Raw genomic sequence first — 14,445 nt, forward strand, 5'->3', positions numbered from 1 at the left:
AATATCATCACAATGCCTGAAGAAAGTGGACATTTACAGACATGATCTACCTGTTGTCAATTCACTGGAATAACAGTGGAAGTTCTGATTCACTAACATTGTTCAGTCCAGGTTTTGTCTATTACTTCTCCCAATTACTATCCTTATCTTGCATTCCTCATTCACCATGTGTTTGGTGCCAAAAGGACTGTGGTGGGTTGACCTTGGCTGGGTGCCTGGTAGAAAGTGGACATTTACAGACATGATCTACCTGTTGTCAATTCACTGGAATAACAGTGGAAGTTCTGATTCACTAACATTGTTCAGTCCAGGTTTTGTCTATTACTTCTCCCAATTACTATCCTTATCTTGCATTCCTCATTCACCATGTGTTTGGTGCCAAAAGGACTGTGGTGGGTTGACCTTGGCTGGGTGCCTGGTGACCACCAAAGCTGCTTCTATCACTCCCCTCCTCAGCTGGACAGGGGAGAGAAAATATAATGAAAGGCTTGGGGTTTGAGTTAAGGACAGGGAGAGATCAGTCAGCAATTACCATCATGGGCAAAACAAGCTCAACTTGGGGAAAATGAATTTAATTTATTGCCAATCAAATCCCAGTAGGGTAATGAGAAATAAATTGAATCTTAAAACACCTTTCCCCTGCCCCCTCCTTTCTTCCTGGGTTTAAGTATACTGCATTCTCTCCCTCCTCCCCTGTTGTGGCCCAGGGGCATAGGAGTTGTGGTCAATTCATCACATGTTGTCTCTGCTGCTGCTTCCTCCTTTGCGGGAGGAGAACTCCACATTCCTCCCCTGCTCCAGTGTGGGGTCCCTCCATGGGCTGCTGGGCACAGCCTGCCTCACCATGGTCTTCACCGTGGACTGCTGGGGAATCTCTGCTCTGGCTCCTGGAGCACCTTCTCGCTTTCCTTCACTGACCTTGGTGTCTGCAGAGTTGTTCCACTCACACTCTCTCTGTCTGCAATTGCTGTTGCCTTTTTCCCCCCCACTCCTTAAATAAGTTACCCCAGAGGCACTACCACCATTGCTGATGGGTTCAGCCTTAGCCACTAGTGGGTCTGTCTCGGAGCTGACTGATGCTGGACCTGTCAGGCACAGGGGAAGAAACCACCCCTGCAGCCCCTCTGCTACCAAGCCCTTGCCGCGCAAACCCAATACAATTGTTCAATATGTTTCAGACTGTTTTCTCACAGTATTAGTCAGTAGAATAGAGTGGAATTGTATGAGCTATTATCTCTGTTTCTGTCTCTTTCTCAGTGGTTCTCCTGAACTGCCTCATTTGTAAAATATTCCATTAACGGTAATATGACAACCAGTTCTGACACAGAAGGTAGTCAATATTAAGATAAACTTTCATTGCTTTCATTTTAATGGCTTATTAGAATTATTGCCGAAGTCTCATGTGCGCTTCACAAGTTATCTTCTGCATTCTTGTTTTCAGAACCTACCTGGTTGAGAAATTCTCAGCCATTATGTGGATTTATATTTAAAAATGCTTCCTTGGTGCTTTACAATATTTACTGCCGTGTTTCTCCTAACACTGTTGAGGGTACTGTTTAATTCCAAAGGTGCCTTTTTAGGACTGACACTGGGAGGGGGGTGTTTTTGTCAGTAGTGATAGAATAGTCAAATTTTATCTTTAATTAGTATTAATTTACTTTCTTTATTAGTAAATATGTTGAGCTTGTATCTTTACTATTAAGTATTGTCTTAAACTTTGCATCTGGTTTGAACCACAAATCTATTTTAAAGTGAAGTAGTTAATGCAGTAATTATCTGCTTATTTTATCTCTATTTTAATATGTCAGTTTTCTGTAGCAGAGAAGTTGGATATTACAATTTACTCGGTATTTAGCAACTTCTTGCATTTGTCTAATTGTACACTAATTCCTCTTTTGCAAATCTGAGATTCAGTAGACAATTGTTTCTGGAAAATTACACATTTTAGTAAATGTATTTTATATATATAATAATCTTATATGTGGTTATTAAAAAGACTGTGTCTTTAAGAGCAAGAGTTGTACCTGAAAATAAACAGATACTGGGTCTTGGTCTGACTGACAGCAGTGGTATTACAGTGCTTATTCTGACAGATGTAATGGAAAACCATTCTTTTAAGCAGTGCTTGTCCTCTGTCTGTAAGAAAATTATTTGAAAGGCGGCAGTTTTCCTTAGTACAGCCAACCCTTTGTAAGATGCAGTGATGGGGATTTGACATATGTGTGCCAAAGCGGACACTTGGCAAAATTCCATGGCTTCTAGAGACAAGCTGGTTCCTACAGGCAGGTTTGAATACATGCCAGGTACTCCCATTTCTAAAGTCTCATTGACTTCCATGTGGGATAATGTAAACATACGGAGTTGTTTGTTATACTGTGCTCTAACATCTCAGTAATAGATAAGATAAGAACACTTGACTAGGCTAATGTACACTGAGTCTGCGCAAACCTGTGCTGCTTCAGGGTTTGAGTTGGTTTTCAAAAGCAGGCGTATATTGTTTTCAGCACATATGGCCTGTCGGAGCTGGTCTGGACTGCTAGGAACACACAAGGGATGGTTAATGTGCAAACTTTGTACTTGGTCACTGAAAAGGAAATGATGGTATGTTCCTTTCAGGCTCTAAATTCAACTTGTTTGCCCAACAAGTTGTGATAGAACAGAAAGGACAACTGTAACTGTCAGTCTGTTCTGCTTTTGGAGAGGCTTATCTGAAATAAAAACAGCACTGCAGTTTTAAGTGAACTGTCAAAATGCAATCATTTAGAAAAAGAAAAAAAATTGTTTAGAATGGTTTCCTACAAATCATATGTTGATTTAGAGCATTTATTGATGATACTAGGATTATCTTTGAGCATCTGAGCAGTATGTCTGTTAAGAGATTTGTAATACCTATGTTTATTTTTCGGATCTAGCTTAATGGAACAAACTCCAGCCCAGATGGGAGAAGAGGCTGTGAGGTGGGCAAAACTGATCATTCCTCTGGTCGTCCATTCAGCTCATAAAGTGCAGTTACGAGGTGCCACTGCTCTGGAGATGGGCATGCCACTGCTCCTCCAGAAACAGCAGGAGGTAGCGGCTGTGACTGAGCATCTAATGACCACAGTAAGTGGAAATGCTATGCCTTTTTTTCTAGAGATGACAGGAATAGTAATCAGGGTGGTTGGTTGGGGGGGGTTAAATTTTATTTACAGTCTAGCTAGTGGCAGTAAAAAGCTACTGTGCATTGATAGCAACTTCTTGATGACAGTAGTTTTGACAGAAAAATCAGTGTAACAGCAATGTAAATATAGGACCACTGTAAAAAAAGAAAATTTAAAAAATTTAAGTTTCTGACAAGAATCATTGATCAAGAAAATCATTTTAAAGTGACATTTAAGCCTGTCTTGATAGCATTGACACATAAATATCACTATACTTTTATTATCTCTTAAAAAGAATTTGCTTATTGAACTAGAATCAGCAGAACTTGATGTGACAGTAACTCACATCATCTAGCTTAGCTTCCTAATCAAAACAGAGCTAGCTTCCAAGTTAAGGGCAGATTTCTCAGGGCCTGGTCCTGTTGAGGTTTGAATATGTTAAAGGATGGAAGTTCTACAGCCTGTCTGGGCAGCTCGTTCTGTTGCTTAACCACCTTCAAGGTAAAAATAGGATTTGCTGAGTTGAAACTTGTGTCCATTGCCTCCAGTCCTTTCTTTCAGTACTTCTCTGAATCATCTGCCTTCTGCCTTACAATCCAGCTGTAAGTAGTGGAAGACTGCAATTATATTGCCTCCCACCCCAAGCTAATAAAGCCTAGCTCTTCTGTCATGAACTCTGCCCCTAACCCTCTGCTGGATTCTAACTACTGACAGGACGAGAGGAAATGGCCTCAAGTTGCACCAAGGGAGGTTTAGATTGGATATTAGGAAAAATTTCTTCACCGAGAGGGTGGTCAAGCATTGGAACAGGCTGCCCAGGGAGGTGGTGGAGTCACCATCTGTGGAAGTACTCAAAAAATGTGTGTATGTGGTGCTTCAGGACATGGTTTAGGGGACATGGTGGCACTGGATTAATGGTTGGACTTGATGATCTTGAAGGTCCTTTCCAACCTTAGTGATTTTGTGATTCACTCCAGTTTGCCAGTAGCTCTGGTACTTCAGTGCCCAAAGTTTGGTACAGTATTCCAGAGATGATCTGATGAGTACCAAGTAGAGGGGACAGTTCTTCTGACTTGTTTCTTGTGCTTTTGCTAGTGCAGTCCAGTATGCAGGAGCACATTCCTGACTTAACTTTAAAATTCTTGTCCCCCCTCTCTTTTTTCTGCAGAGGTGTTAGATAGCCCAGTCCTCAGTGGGTACCAGTGCATGGGGTTTATCTGTCCCAGGTGTAGGACTTTGACACAAACTTCACAGAATTCAAAGGCAGTCCATTTTTCATGCTTATGAAGATCCCTGTGAATGGTAGCCCTGTCCTCCAGCATATCAGCGGATGCTTTCCCCCCCATCATCGATTGTGTTAAATTGTATCAGCCCTTGTCAACCCTTCATAGATCACACACATAACCTGGGCTCTGAATGGCTAACCACCAACCTTTGAGCTAACGGTTCAGCCACACACCTTGTAATCTAACTAGTTTGTATCTCTCCAGTTGGGCTACAAGGACACTAGAGGATACTGTGTCAAAAGCCTTGCTAAAGTTGGAGTGGAGAACATCTGCACTTCCTACATCTGCAAAAGCAGGCATTTCCTCATAGAAGTCAGGTTGGAAAAGCAGGTTTTGCCTGTGGTAAAAGTATGCTGGCTGTTCTTAAGAACTTGTTCTTCCGTGTGCCTAGAAATGGCTTCCACTGGAATTTGCTGTGTAATTTTTCCAGGGAAGGAAGTGAGATCGACTAGCTTGTAATCCCCCAGGTCCTCTCTTTAGATTTTTTGGGCGGGTTGTTTTTTCTTTGTTTGTTTGTTTTGGAAGTTGGCATAAAATTTGTCTTGCCCTACCCTGTGATTGGGGATCTCTACCAGTTTCAGTGACCTCTCAAAAAATGTGTGGTCTTGTTGTGTCGTTGGCCTTCTCCTTCTGCATCTTTGGATACATGCTGTAGAGTTTGATGGATTTCTGTGTTGAGTTTACTTAAGTGGTCCCCAACTCAGTTCTTCTCTACCATGGGTAGTACCTATGTGCCCAGAAACAAAGGTAATGGGAGACAGATGTTGGAGGCCTGAGAGTAAAGATGGAGGCAAGAAAGGCATTGAGTATACCTCAGCATTTTTCATGTCCATTAAAAGATTCCCCACCCTGTTCAGCAACAGCCCCCTTGGTCTTTTTGATGAAGCTTCTCATGTTCCTCTTCGCTTCCAGAACTGTAGGCTTATTTATTTTGCCTTATTCACTGCTGAAGTTAAGTATGTTTACAAAAAAAACCCAAACAAGGTGTTTTTTAGGGTTACAGTGTGTTTTGACTTGAGAATTAGGGATGCTGCAAGTATTTAAGGAAATGGATTTTGATTTGTTGGTTGCCACTATCAGAATAATTGAAACCAACCATAAACTTCAACTAAGAAAGTAATGAGATGGTAGCAACATCTGACTGATTTACCAGCGAATGCTATGTGGTAGCATAGTTCCAGGGTGGTTATGTCTCCAGACATTGGTATGAGTATGCAGTTTTTAGAATACTTTGAATATATTTCTTGTAGAACGTATGTTTCTTTCTGTCTGCAGAAATTAATTTCAGAACTTCAGAAATTGTTTTCTACAAAAAATGAGACCTACGTCTTAAAATTATGGCCTCTCTTTGTCAAGTTACTGGGAAAGGTAAGGAGAAAAGCAGCAGGCTTTACAATCATGAATCTTTAGAGAAGATTTAGAGAAGGGATATTTTACAACATAAATATCCTGATTCTGAACATCTTTATCTTCAGACTCTGCATCGTAGTGGCAGTTTTATCAACTCATTGCTGCAACTGGAGGAACTTGGATTTCGTAGTGGCTCACCAGTGGTAAAGAAAATCGCCTTCATTGCATGGAAGAGTCTAATAGATAATTTTGCTTTAAATCCAGGTAGATTAAAAAAAATTGTTTTGACTACTGTCACTTTTATATAACTGGAAGAGAATATTCTGTCTAACGGTGGTCAATACTATGGTACATACCACTGGATATACACGTAGTATATCTGTGGTACATACACAGTGGTGTGTGTATATACACATAGTGGAATGTACCGTGTGTGTATAAATGTAAGTAAAATTCAGGTGTTGTGGTTTAAGGAAAGTGACAGTTTGATCAGTAGTTCTAAATTTTTCTGCTAGGAGAGATGAATAGAATAAAAATAACAAACCTTTGTTTTGTAATGCTTTGATTGATCCAAAGAGCAATGAGAGAATGAAACATTCTGTACATCTTACTTTGGACTGTGTGGATTAATTGGACAAGAGCAATGTTTCAGGATTCTAGAGGTTTTAAGAAAGTTGCATTAAAGGTATAAATGAGATCTGAACAAAGTCTTGGATGTCTAGCCTGTGTCAAAACACACAATATTTATTTTTTACCTTGATTGTCCTTCTCTACTACTTTATCCTAAAGAGAAAGCTAAATATGGACATTTCTTAGTTTATCTGAATTTAGCTTAAATTATCATTTTAATTTATCTGGTCATGTGTTTTGATCATTGTTTCCCATAAATTAATTAACAAAGGATTTGATTCTATCAGAAGATCAAATCCACGGCGCAGTTCATTGTGCGTGTTCCAGTATGGCTAGTAAGAATTGCATACTGTAAAAGCAGTCTCTGTTAGCAGTTATGAATTGCAGGTGGACGAGTTCTGATGCTGCTGAGCTGGCTCAAAGTTTGTCCTCTTCTTTGAACAGTTGCATAGGCTTGAGCAAACTTCTGTCCAGACATGCTATACTAGTTCTACTTCAGTGGTAAAGGATCATTTGCGGCCTCAGAATACTGCATTTGAGATCATTCATTCCCATCCAGTGGTAATGCAGAAATATGTTAAGCATTTGGTTTTTCTTTTACTGTGGCAGATAGGAGACTCTAGCATAGCAAGCAAGAGTGAATTTCCTTCTGTTTATGTTGGCATTCAGTAGATTTCATTTCAGTCTTGGTATTGGAAAGAAATATTTGCTATCCAGGGTTGTTCTGGAGAACAATTAGAGCAGTAAAATAGTCTGAGAGGTTGGTGCATGTACTACATATTTTAGTTTTGTAAATTGTCCTTAATTGAATTTTAAGCTAAAATATATTGGAAAAAACCTAACGGTTTAGAAATTGTCCTTTTGCGTTGTTCTGTGATTTTAACTATTTAATTTTGTTGCTTAAAAATATGCTTTTTTGGTCTTCAAGATATATTGTGCAGTGCAAAAAGGCTGAAATTGCTAATGCAGCCACTGAGCTCGATCCATGTGAGAACGGAGGCTTTGGCACTGACAAAACTGGAGGTCTGGTGGTATTTACTCATGAGGCTGGGACCTCAGCTGCCTGCAAACTTTGATCAGGTAACGCAACTGAAAATAATCATAGCATAATCACTTAGCCTATGTTATGTGTGTGAAGCTAAGTCTCCTCCTTGTTACTGTAACTTATTCTGTACCTGCTTTGTCCTTCTCTAGTTTATTATTAAAATAAAACTGTCTTAAGGAACAAAAATCTGACTTTTGTATTTGTGTGCTGTGCATGTGTGAGGGTTATTTACAGCAGGAGCACTTGGGACTATATGTGCAATCTTTTTAAAGTTCCAAAAGATTTGAGGGCGTACCTGCATATCGTGAGCATCTCAGTGAAAATCTCCAGTAACACTGGCATGTTACATAGGGACTGCTTTGTCCTTTCACTGTGCAAGTGTATGCTTTGGAAAGTCTGCCATAGGAAAATGGCAGGATTTTTTCCCTCGATTTCTTTTCTGAAAGATCACAAAGTATTTAGAAAGATGCATGGAGAGAAAAATGATCCAGGTGTGTTGTTACTACTCACATTATAACTGAAATGAACATAATGTTTCTATTAGGCTTCTGAATTTGATTAAATTAAACATTGGGACAGGAGTAAAGAAAAAATATACCCTTTTAGATATGGTACAGTTGGATCATTCTAACATGAGTTTTTGTTTAATTTAGCCATTCCTAATTCATGTATCTATGCATATTTTATACAGCATCTTAAAAATACTGTTAGAAGTACCCAGAAACTGAAACCATGAACAACAGTACAGTCTATGCGATATTTGAAATGTATGGTTCTCTGTGGCTTATGGCTTGTATGTGTCATGCCTGTTTTCACTGAGGTTTGATATCTTTGCAGGTTTGTGTACCATTAATCCAAAGTACTTTAAGTCTAGATTCTTCTGCTGCCTTGCCAGGAACTCCCTCACGTGTACCAGCCAACCCAAGTTTAGCCTTGGCAACCCCTGTACACAAATCAGGTATTGAAGTACAAGCCTGTTTCTAGCTCTATTCTAGATGCAGCAAGCAACCTATTTAACATGTTATGCTTTTTCATTTGTAATACATAGTTATTGGAAAAAGTAATTTTTCTGCATGTTCATTGGAGAGCTCAGAGGTAGTGATTTACAGTGGATAAAATTAGGCTGTTGTAGTCAGTATTTCAAGTTTACAAAAATGTGCTAATCAAATTGTGTTGAGGACCAGTTTTAATGTCCTGAATTGTGTTCTCTTTTGCAAGGGAGCTTTGGTTTGAAACTTAATTTTTTATGTATTCATATATGTGCTTTTTATACATGCCATTCTCATTTCTATAGTATTTTTAGTTTCTACCTGACTGGTAACCCAGTGATAATAATACACTGATAGTTTTGGTACTTTGAATACATGTGAAATGGCACCTGAGCTTTACATCTAAATGCCTGAGATAAGGAGCTGCCTCTTTTTTTTTTTCTTTTCTGTATGAAAAGCCTAGCATACACAGCTTGTGTAAGTCTAGACTGCTGCAATTAGAATCCTTAGATAAGCTGTGGAAGTGTCTTAGAGGTGTAGCTCTTCCTTTGTTCCTCTTTTTTTTTTTTTTTTTAAATTTCAGCTTAGTTCTGCGAGATCGTAACTGAGGTTGGTCAAAATGCTTTGCACACGAGACCTATTAAACTTGTGTTCAGTTTAAAAGTTTCTAATGGAAACTCTTTCATAGCAGTAGAGTTACTATGTAAATAGTATATAGCATAGGATGTAGCTTGCTCCATAATCACAATTTCCATGGAGACTTCTGTTGCCAAAATAAAGTTTGGCATCTGAGACTTTTCAATCTTTGGAAGATACTTATTCGTTCAAATTACAGGGTTATAAGTAAGATGTTAAACCCTACTTAATAGGAGTACATGCTAGATATCTGGCTGTTAGAGGTCCCTTTTAGCCAGTGCTATTCTATGATTTGTTCTTTTCATGTTAACTTTGGGATTTTTGTCTGTTGGATCTTCCCTTTCACTTGATTGCAGGTGAAATGAGACAATGTAATTTTTCTCCCCTATTTAGGTCCTTACCCATTTGCAAGTCCAGTCACACCAAGGATGAACTTGAATTCTAGTACAGCAGGAGTGGTCGTGATTCCGTCCATTCAGCTTTTGGGAATTGAAATGCTGCTTCACTTCTTGATGGGACCAGAAGTTTTAGATTTTGCTAAGCAAAACAAACTTGTACTTAGTTTAGGTATATGAGTTATATTTTTTTGAAGTACTTTTGCATAATCTGAAATTGCCAATTTTGTTGGATTTAAAGATACCTGTCAGTATGAAATGCTTTAAACTTTTAAAATTGTTGTCATCTTTAATATTAGAAGTTGTTTTTGTTAAATGCTCTTAAGTACGTGTGTATACTTGATTATTTTTAAGGCTTACCTTACCAGTAGACTGTGAAATAACAGACTTACAGAACATGTTTTTTTGTTTTCCTAGAGCCTCTCCAGTACCCACTGATCAGTAGCCCTTCTTTTTTTTGTAAGCATGCCAGCACACTTACAAATGCTGTTCAGGATGGCTTTATTGCAATTGGAAAAGAAGTTCCTGGTAAGAATTTAATTTCTTTTCTGGAAAATAAAGTGGGGGAGGGAAACTGCAGGAAGAAATAACCACTTTCTGTAATATTCCAGTGTTGCCATTAAATAGAACTGTTCTGATTTGGTTTGAAACCTTATGTCAGTTTTACAGATGTAAGTCAGACTTACATCAAAGTCTGTTGTTTAGCACAGTTTTTATATTTTAACTGCGATCTTGTTTGCAAACAATAAAAATGTTACGCTATCTTGTAGATTGTACGCTGAATGTTATATGGAAGGACATAAATGGATTTGTAAAAACAGCTATTGAATCAGGTAAAAAGTTAATCTTTTTAATTTGTCATTGCTGACCGCTTAGGTTTTTTTGGCTTTTTGTTTTTGTTTGTGGTTTTTTTGGGGGGTTGGTTTTTTTTTTTTTTACAACTATAAGGAGGATTTGCTTCATTGCTTGTAAAACTTGGTTTTAGGCACCACCGATAGTTGTTTTTGAAGCAACAGCAGATATTTTTCACGATGCCTACATCTTTGTGTGACAAATACAAAATCATACTGATCTGATCCAGTGAGCCTTATTAGGGAAGGCAGAGCAGTGTATGACTGCAGGTGTATTGCATGTAGCAGAAAGCACTTCAACTGCTTTTCTTGCTGAAGAAATCTTTCAATTTCCAAAAAAATAACCCCAACCCAAGTCTTTGGTATTGAGAAATTGAGACATTCAGTGTGTTACTCAAACTAGTTTAAAGTCTTTGTTATGTGACTGGCTACCTTTTCTAATTACTTTTTATTTCATAGTATAGTGTCTTTACAGATGCATAGAAGTTGTTTCCTGTTTTTTTTAAAAAAGTGCTCATTACTCTGTAAAGGCTTTGAAAGTCCAGAATATTCTTAATAATGAAATCTATTATATTGAAAGATCTAACTGCAAAGCATAAGAGAAATGAAGTGTGTTGCTTGGATGAGTGCGAAGTCCCACAACTTCTTTTAGCATTTCAGTTAAGGTTGTTAATGATACAAAGGTGTTTCCATTTCACTAATAAAATGTAGGGTTGGATTTTTTCCGAGACCAAGTCTCTGCTCTGAAAAACAGTGTATCTGAATCTAATAAGTATTTTGTATATGTTTATAAATATACATAGACTTTTTTCTATCTTACAGTACATTATAATTAAATTTTAAATGATGGTCAGAGTGACCACTGCTTTGTTCTGCTCTAAGTGTAAATATGCTTTATTGCAGGAAATAAGAAAGAAAAGCAAGGGTCAGAAATACTGACTATGTTGCTCCAGGCCTTAAAAAACACTGTTAGATCAAATTCTCTCCCTGTGCAGAAAATACTGGTAAGTTGGGTGGATTTGTCTGTTTTTCAAAGGTAGTTTCTTTCTGATGGTCTGGATTGTGATTGGTGGCAGCCTTTTGCATCTAACTTACCAGAATAGCCTCTTTAAAAGAGACAACTTTTTTGGTGTCAGCTATACGTTATGCAGTTCTCATCAGATGGCATAGTGTTGCTTAAGGGTTTCTTTCCTTAAGTAGTGTTTTTTAGATTTATCAGCAATGTTCACAGAATTGGGTACATGGTTCTCCTACCAGAACCTTCTGCTTCAAAGGACAGCTACTTTCACAGTGGATTTTTTTCTTTTTACTAAGGGGAAGCAATTGTTACAATTTTGCTTTTATGTGTGGTGTTACTTAAAGTATTTGAGCCCTGAGGAAAAAAATACATACATATGTGTTCTTCTTTTTCCCTACTTAGTCCCTTATTGATATTACCGTTAAGGAATTGCCTCCAAAAGTGTTGGGATCACCAGCTTATCAGGTTGCTGATATGGATCTTTTAAATGTAAGTCTGACTTCATTCCAGAACTTTGCCTTTATGCTGAAATGCATTAGGATGTCCTGCTTGCACAAATGTACAGAGCACTTCATAAGTCATTAGAACCAGATCCTTCAGGAACCTGTTTTATTCTGTGTTCCAGAATGCAGACTCTCACTTCTGATGGTAATTTAACCATTGATAGCTAAAAAGGGATATCTTAAAGTACTGTAATAGTGAAGGGTTGTTTAGAGACTTCAGATTGGATGATGATCAGCTCTTCTACATCCACCAGTAGATAGGGGGCAACCTGTTTATTTTGCAGTAGTGGAGACAGAGCTTTCTAGCCTATGAAAGTAGCTAAACTTTTACATTATTAGCCAGTACAATTTGTTTGGAGGCTTTTAAAAGCAGACAGGTATCTGTGAGAGAAGACCTAAGCATAGCAGAGCAAGCAAATGCTTCAACTCAAGTGAGTAGTATAAAATTTTGTCCACGAGAATTGGTTTAAGAGCTCCACTCTGAAAATGCGTCCCAGCTTTTTATCCTGTGTGTTTTGTTTACATTTGGAGGCTTTTTCTGACTTGGGTACAAGGTTCAGAACTTTATTAAGGTGGTTGAAGCTTTAATTGGTGGGTATTAAATGCATTTTGTAAACGCTTTAACATCAGCAAACCTGAAATACTCATGAAAGATTTTAACATAGGTTGTCCAAAGGACATCTTGCTGAAACCTTGAAATAAGCCGATCTTGGGTTGCTCCATCTTGTTCTGGGTTTCACAATATGCATTGATTGCATTACATACACCTATCTTATCGTGTTGTGTGTAATTTCAAGGCAGTAATGACTAAGTACTATAATACTCACAGTCTTTTAAACAGAAAGGTTTTTTGCTTCAAGTATAGTGTAATTGGTATTTGCTGAAGCACCAGGATCTAGCAGAACCTTAGGTTTCCAGCTTTGCCTCTCCTTTTTATTATGAAGTATTAGAATTGACAATTTTTGACAATTTCTAATAATTGCAAATTTCTAGCTTAGAGTTAAATACAGTATATAGATACACATGTGAGGCCACCATTTCGTTTCATCAATGTATATGTTGTTTTGACCTCTTAAATTTCTCTTACAAGGGAACACCAGCTCTGTTCTTAATTCAACTGCCTTTCCACGATAACCTCTTGGAATGCTGTGTAACAGATGAGAGGTATGTAGTGGTGTTTGCTTATAACAAGCTTCCCATATTTTAAGACTTTATAAAAGTTTTTCTTAACGGGAGCTGAAAAAAATATCTTACCTATGTAACTTTCTTCCCTAGATTCTTTGTAATTCTAGAGACGCTCGTGGGTTATGTTTTGTCTGGGCCAACATCCCCACTGGCTTTCAGTGAATCTGTAATCTCCATTATTAAGAAGAGCGCAAAGCAAGTGGAAAATAAGGAGCATCTTTGGAGAATGTGGAGTGTGGTTGTTAATCCACTAACCGAATGGATTAATCGGGTATAGTGGCTTTTTTGTTCTCTTCCCCATTCCTGCCTCCCAAGAAAAAACACAGGAAAACTTTGTGCTGATCTTTAATGTATTTTTAAGAATTGCATGTCTCGAAGTGATGGTAGAATTACATAAGCCTTGGTAGTATTTGTGAAACTGGAATGTGTTGCAGCATTTTTTTTAAGAAGTCCCTAACTGGAGTATGAACATTTGCAGTGAGGTAGGATGAAGGGCAGTACTGGAGTAGTGATCCAAAGTGTGGTTTAAAGTGATTTCAGTCAGTAAGAATGATCATTCTTAAGTACAGCGTCCAGTATAGTGTTGGGAATGTTCTTTTCCCTTTTCAGGATTATAAACATGTTTATAGATGTACCTCAGTCCTTCACTCCTCAGCATAGTCTTGCTGCTACAAAGGATGGAAGCTTGCCCTTCAGGACCTCTTAACTTTTACATACTAAGAGGCTTGTTTGCTTTATGTGAAAATATAAGAAATACTGAGTTGTGACATTTAGGATGTAATTGGAACAGTGTTTCTTACTAATGTTAGACTTCTTGGTTGTAAGCCCTAATGAAGGCCGTATAAATGTAATAGTCAAGAGGTTCTGCACATTACTTGCTAGAAGTACGTTGGCTGTGATGTAGGAGTTGTTGAATTAGACCCCCCATAGTCATTATACTTAAAAATCTTTAGAATTTATGAAGTTTTAGGTGCTTTAAGTAGGTTGCTGTCATCACTTACCGCAACTGAAATAAGTAAAAAACACATAAGACATTTTCTAACTGATTGTTTTTATTCTTGGAATTAAGGTATTTTGGAATTAAGAAACAGTACTTTTTATCTCCCTAAATAGTAGGATCAGCTTGAGCTCTTGAAAGAACTGAGAATAGCTAATTTCAAAATGCTGCTGGCAATTTAGCTTGCACAGATTTTATGTCCAAAATATATGTATTCAGAACAGCCTTATTTGTCATCTAAATTTTGCAGCTTCCTTAACAAGAAAATTGTTGTTTCATTGCAGACTAATGAAGTAAATCAAGGCGATGCACTGGAACACAACTTCAATGCTGTTTATAGTGCATTGTTGCTACCAGTATCACATATCTTCCCCATTCAGGAATTTCCCCAGGTAACAGTGAATGCATAATGTTGATTAG

At 37.9% G+C, this 14,445-nt stretch overlaps 1 protein-coding gene across 1 annotated transcript in view; it reads left to right on the plus strand.

Annotated features, from left to right (window-relative positions):
- The window catches only part of RIF1 (replication timing regulatory factor 1), a gene marked incomplete at its 5' end in the record, with an annotated part of 35,142 nt that overhangs the window by 4,871 nt on the left and 15,826 nt on the right, over nucleotides 1-14,445 (plus strand). Inside the window, 13 exons of the mRNA XM_010294694.1 lie at nucleotides 2,913-3,102; nucleotides 5,702-5,794; nucleotides 5,902-6,040; nucleotides 7,335-7,486; nucleotides 8,289-8,409; nucleotides 9,470-9,643; nucleotides 9,889-9,999; nucleotides 10,242-10,304; nucleotides 11,226-11,326; nucleotides 11,743-11,829; nucleotides 12,934-13,007; nucleotides 13,119-13,299; nucleotides 14,310-14,417. Of these exons, the coding sequence (XP_010292996.1) occupies nucleotides 2,913-3,102; nucleotides 5,702-5,794; nucleotides 5,902-6,040; nucleotides 7,335-7,486; nucleotides 8,289-8,409; nucleotides 9,470-9,643; nucleotides 9,889-9,999; nucleotides 10,242-10,304; nucleotides 11,226-11,326; nucleotides 11,743-11,829; nucleotides 12,934-13,007; nucleotides 13,119-13,299; nucleotides 14,310-14,417 (1,594 nt within the window). The remainder of the gene's footprint in view (nucleotides 1-2,912; nucleotides 3,103-5,701; nucleotides 5,795-5,901; nucleotides 6,041-7,334; nucleotides 7,487-8,288; nucleotides 8,410-9,469; nucleotides 9,644-9,888; nucleotides 10,000-10,241; nucleotides 10,305-11,225; nucleotides 11,327-11,742; nucleotides 11,830-12,933; nucleotides 13,008-13,118; nucleotides 13,300-14,309; nucleotides 14,418-14,445) is intronic.

Source organism: Phaethon lepturus, unplaced genomic scaffold, assembly GCF_000687285.1.
Source record: "Phaethon lepturus isolate BGI_N335 unplaced genomic scaffold, ASM68728v1 scaffold1199, whole genome shotgun sequence".
Classification (NCBI taxonomy): domain Eukaryota; kingdom Metazoa; phylum Chordata; class Aves; order Phaethontiformes; family Phaethontidae; genus Phaethon; species Phaethon lepturus.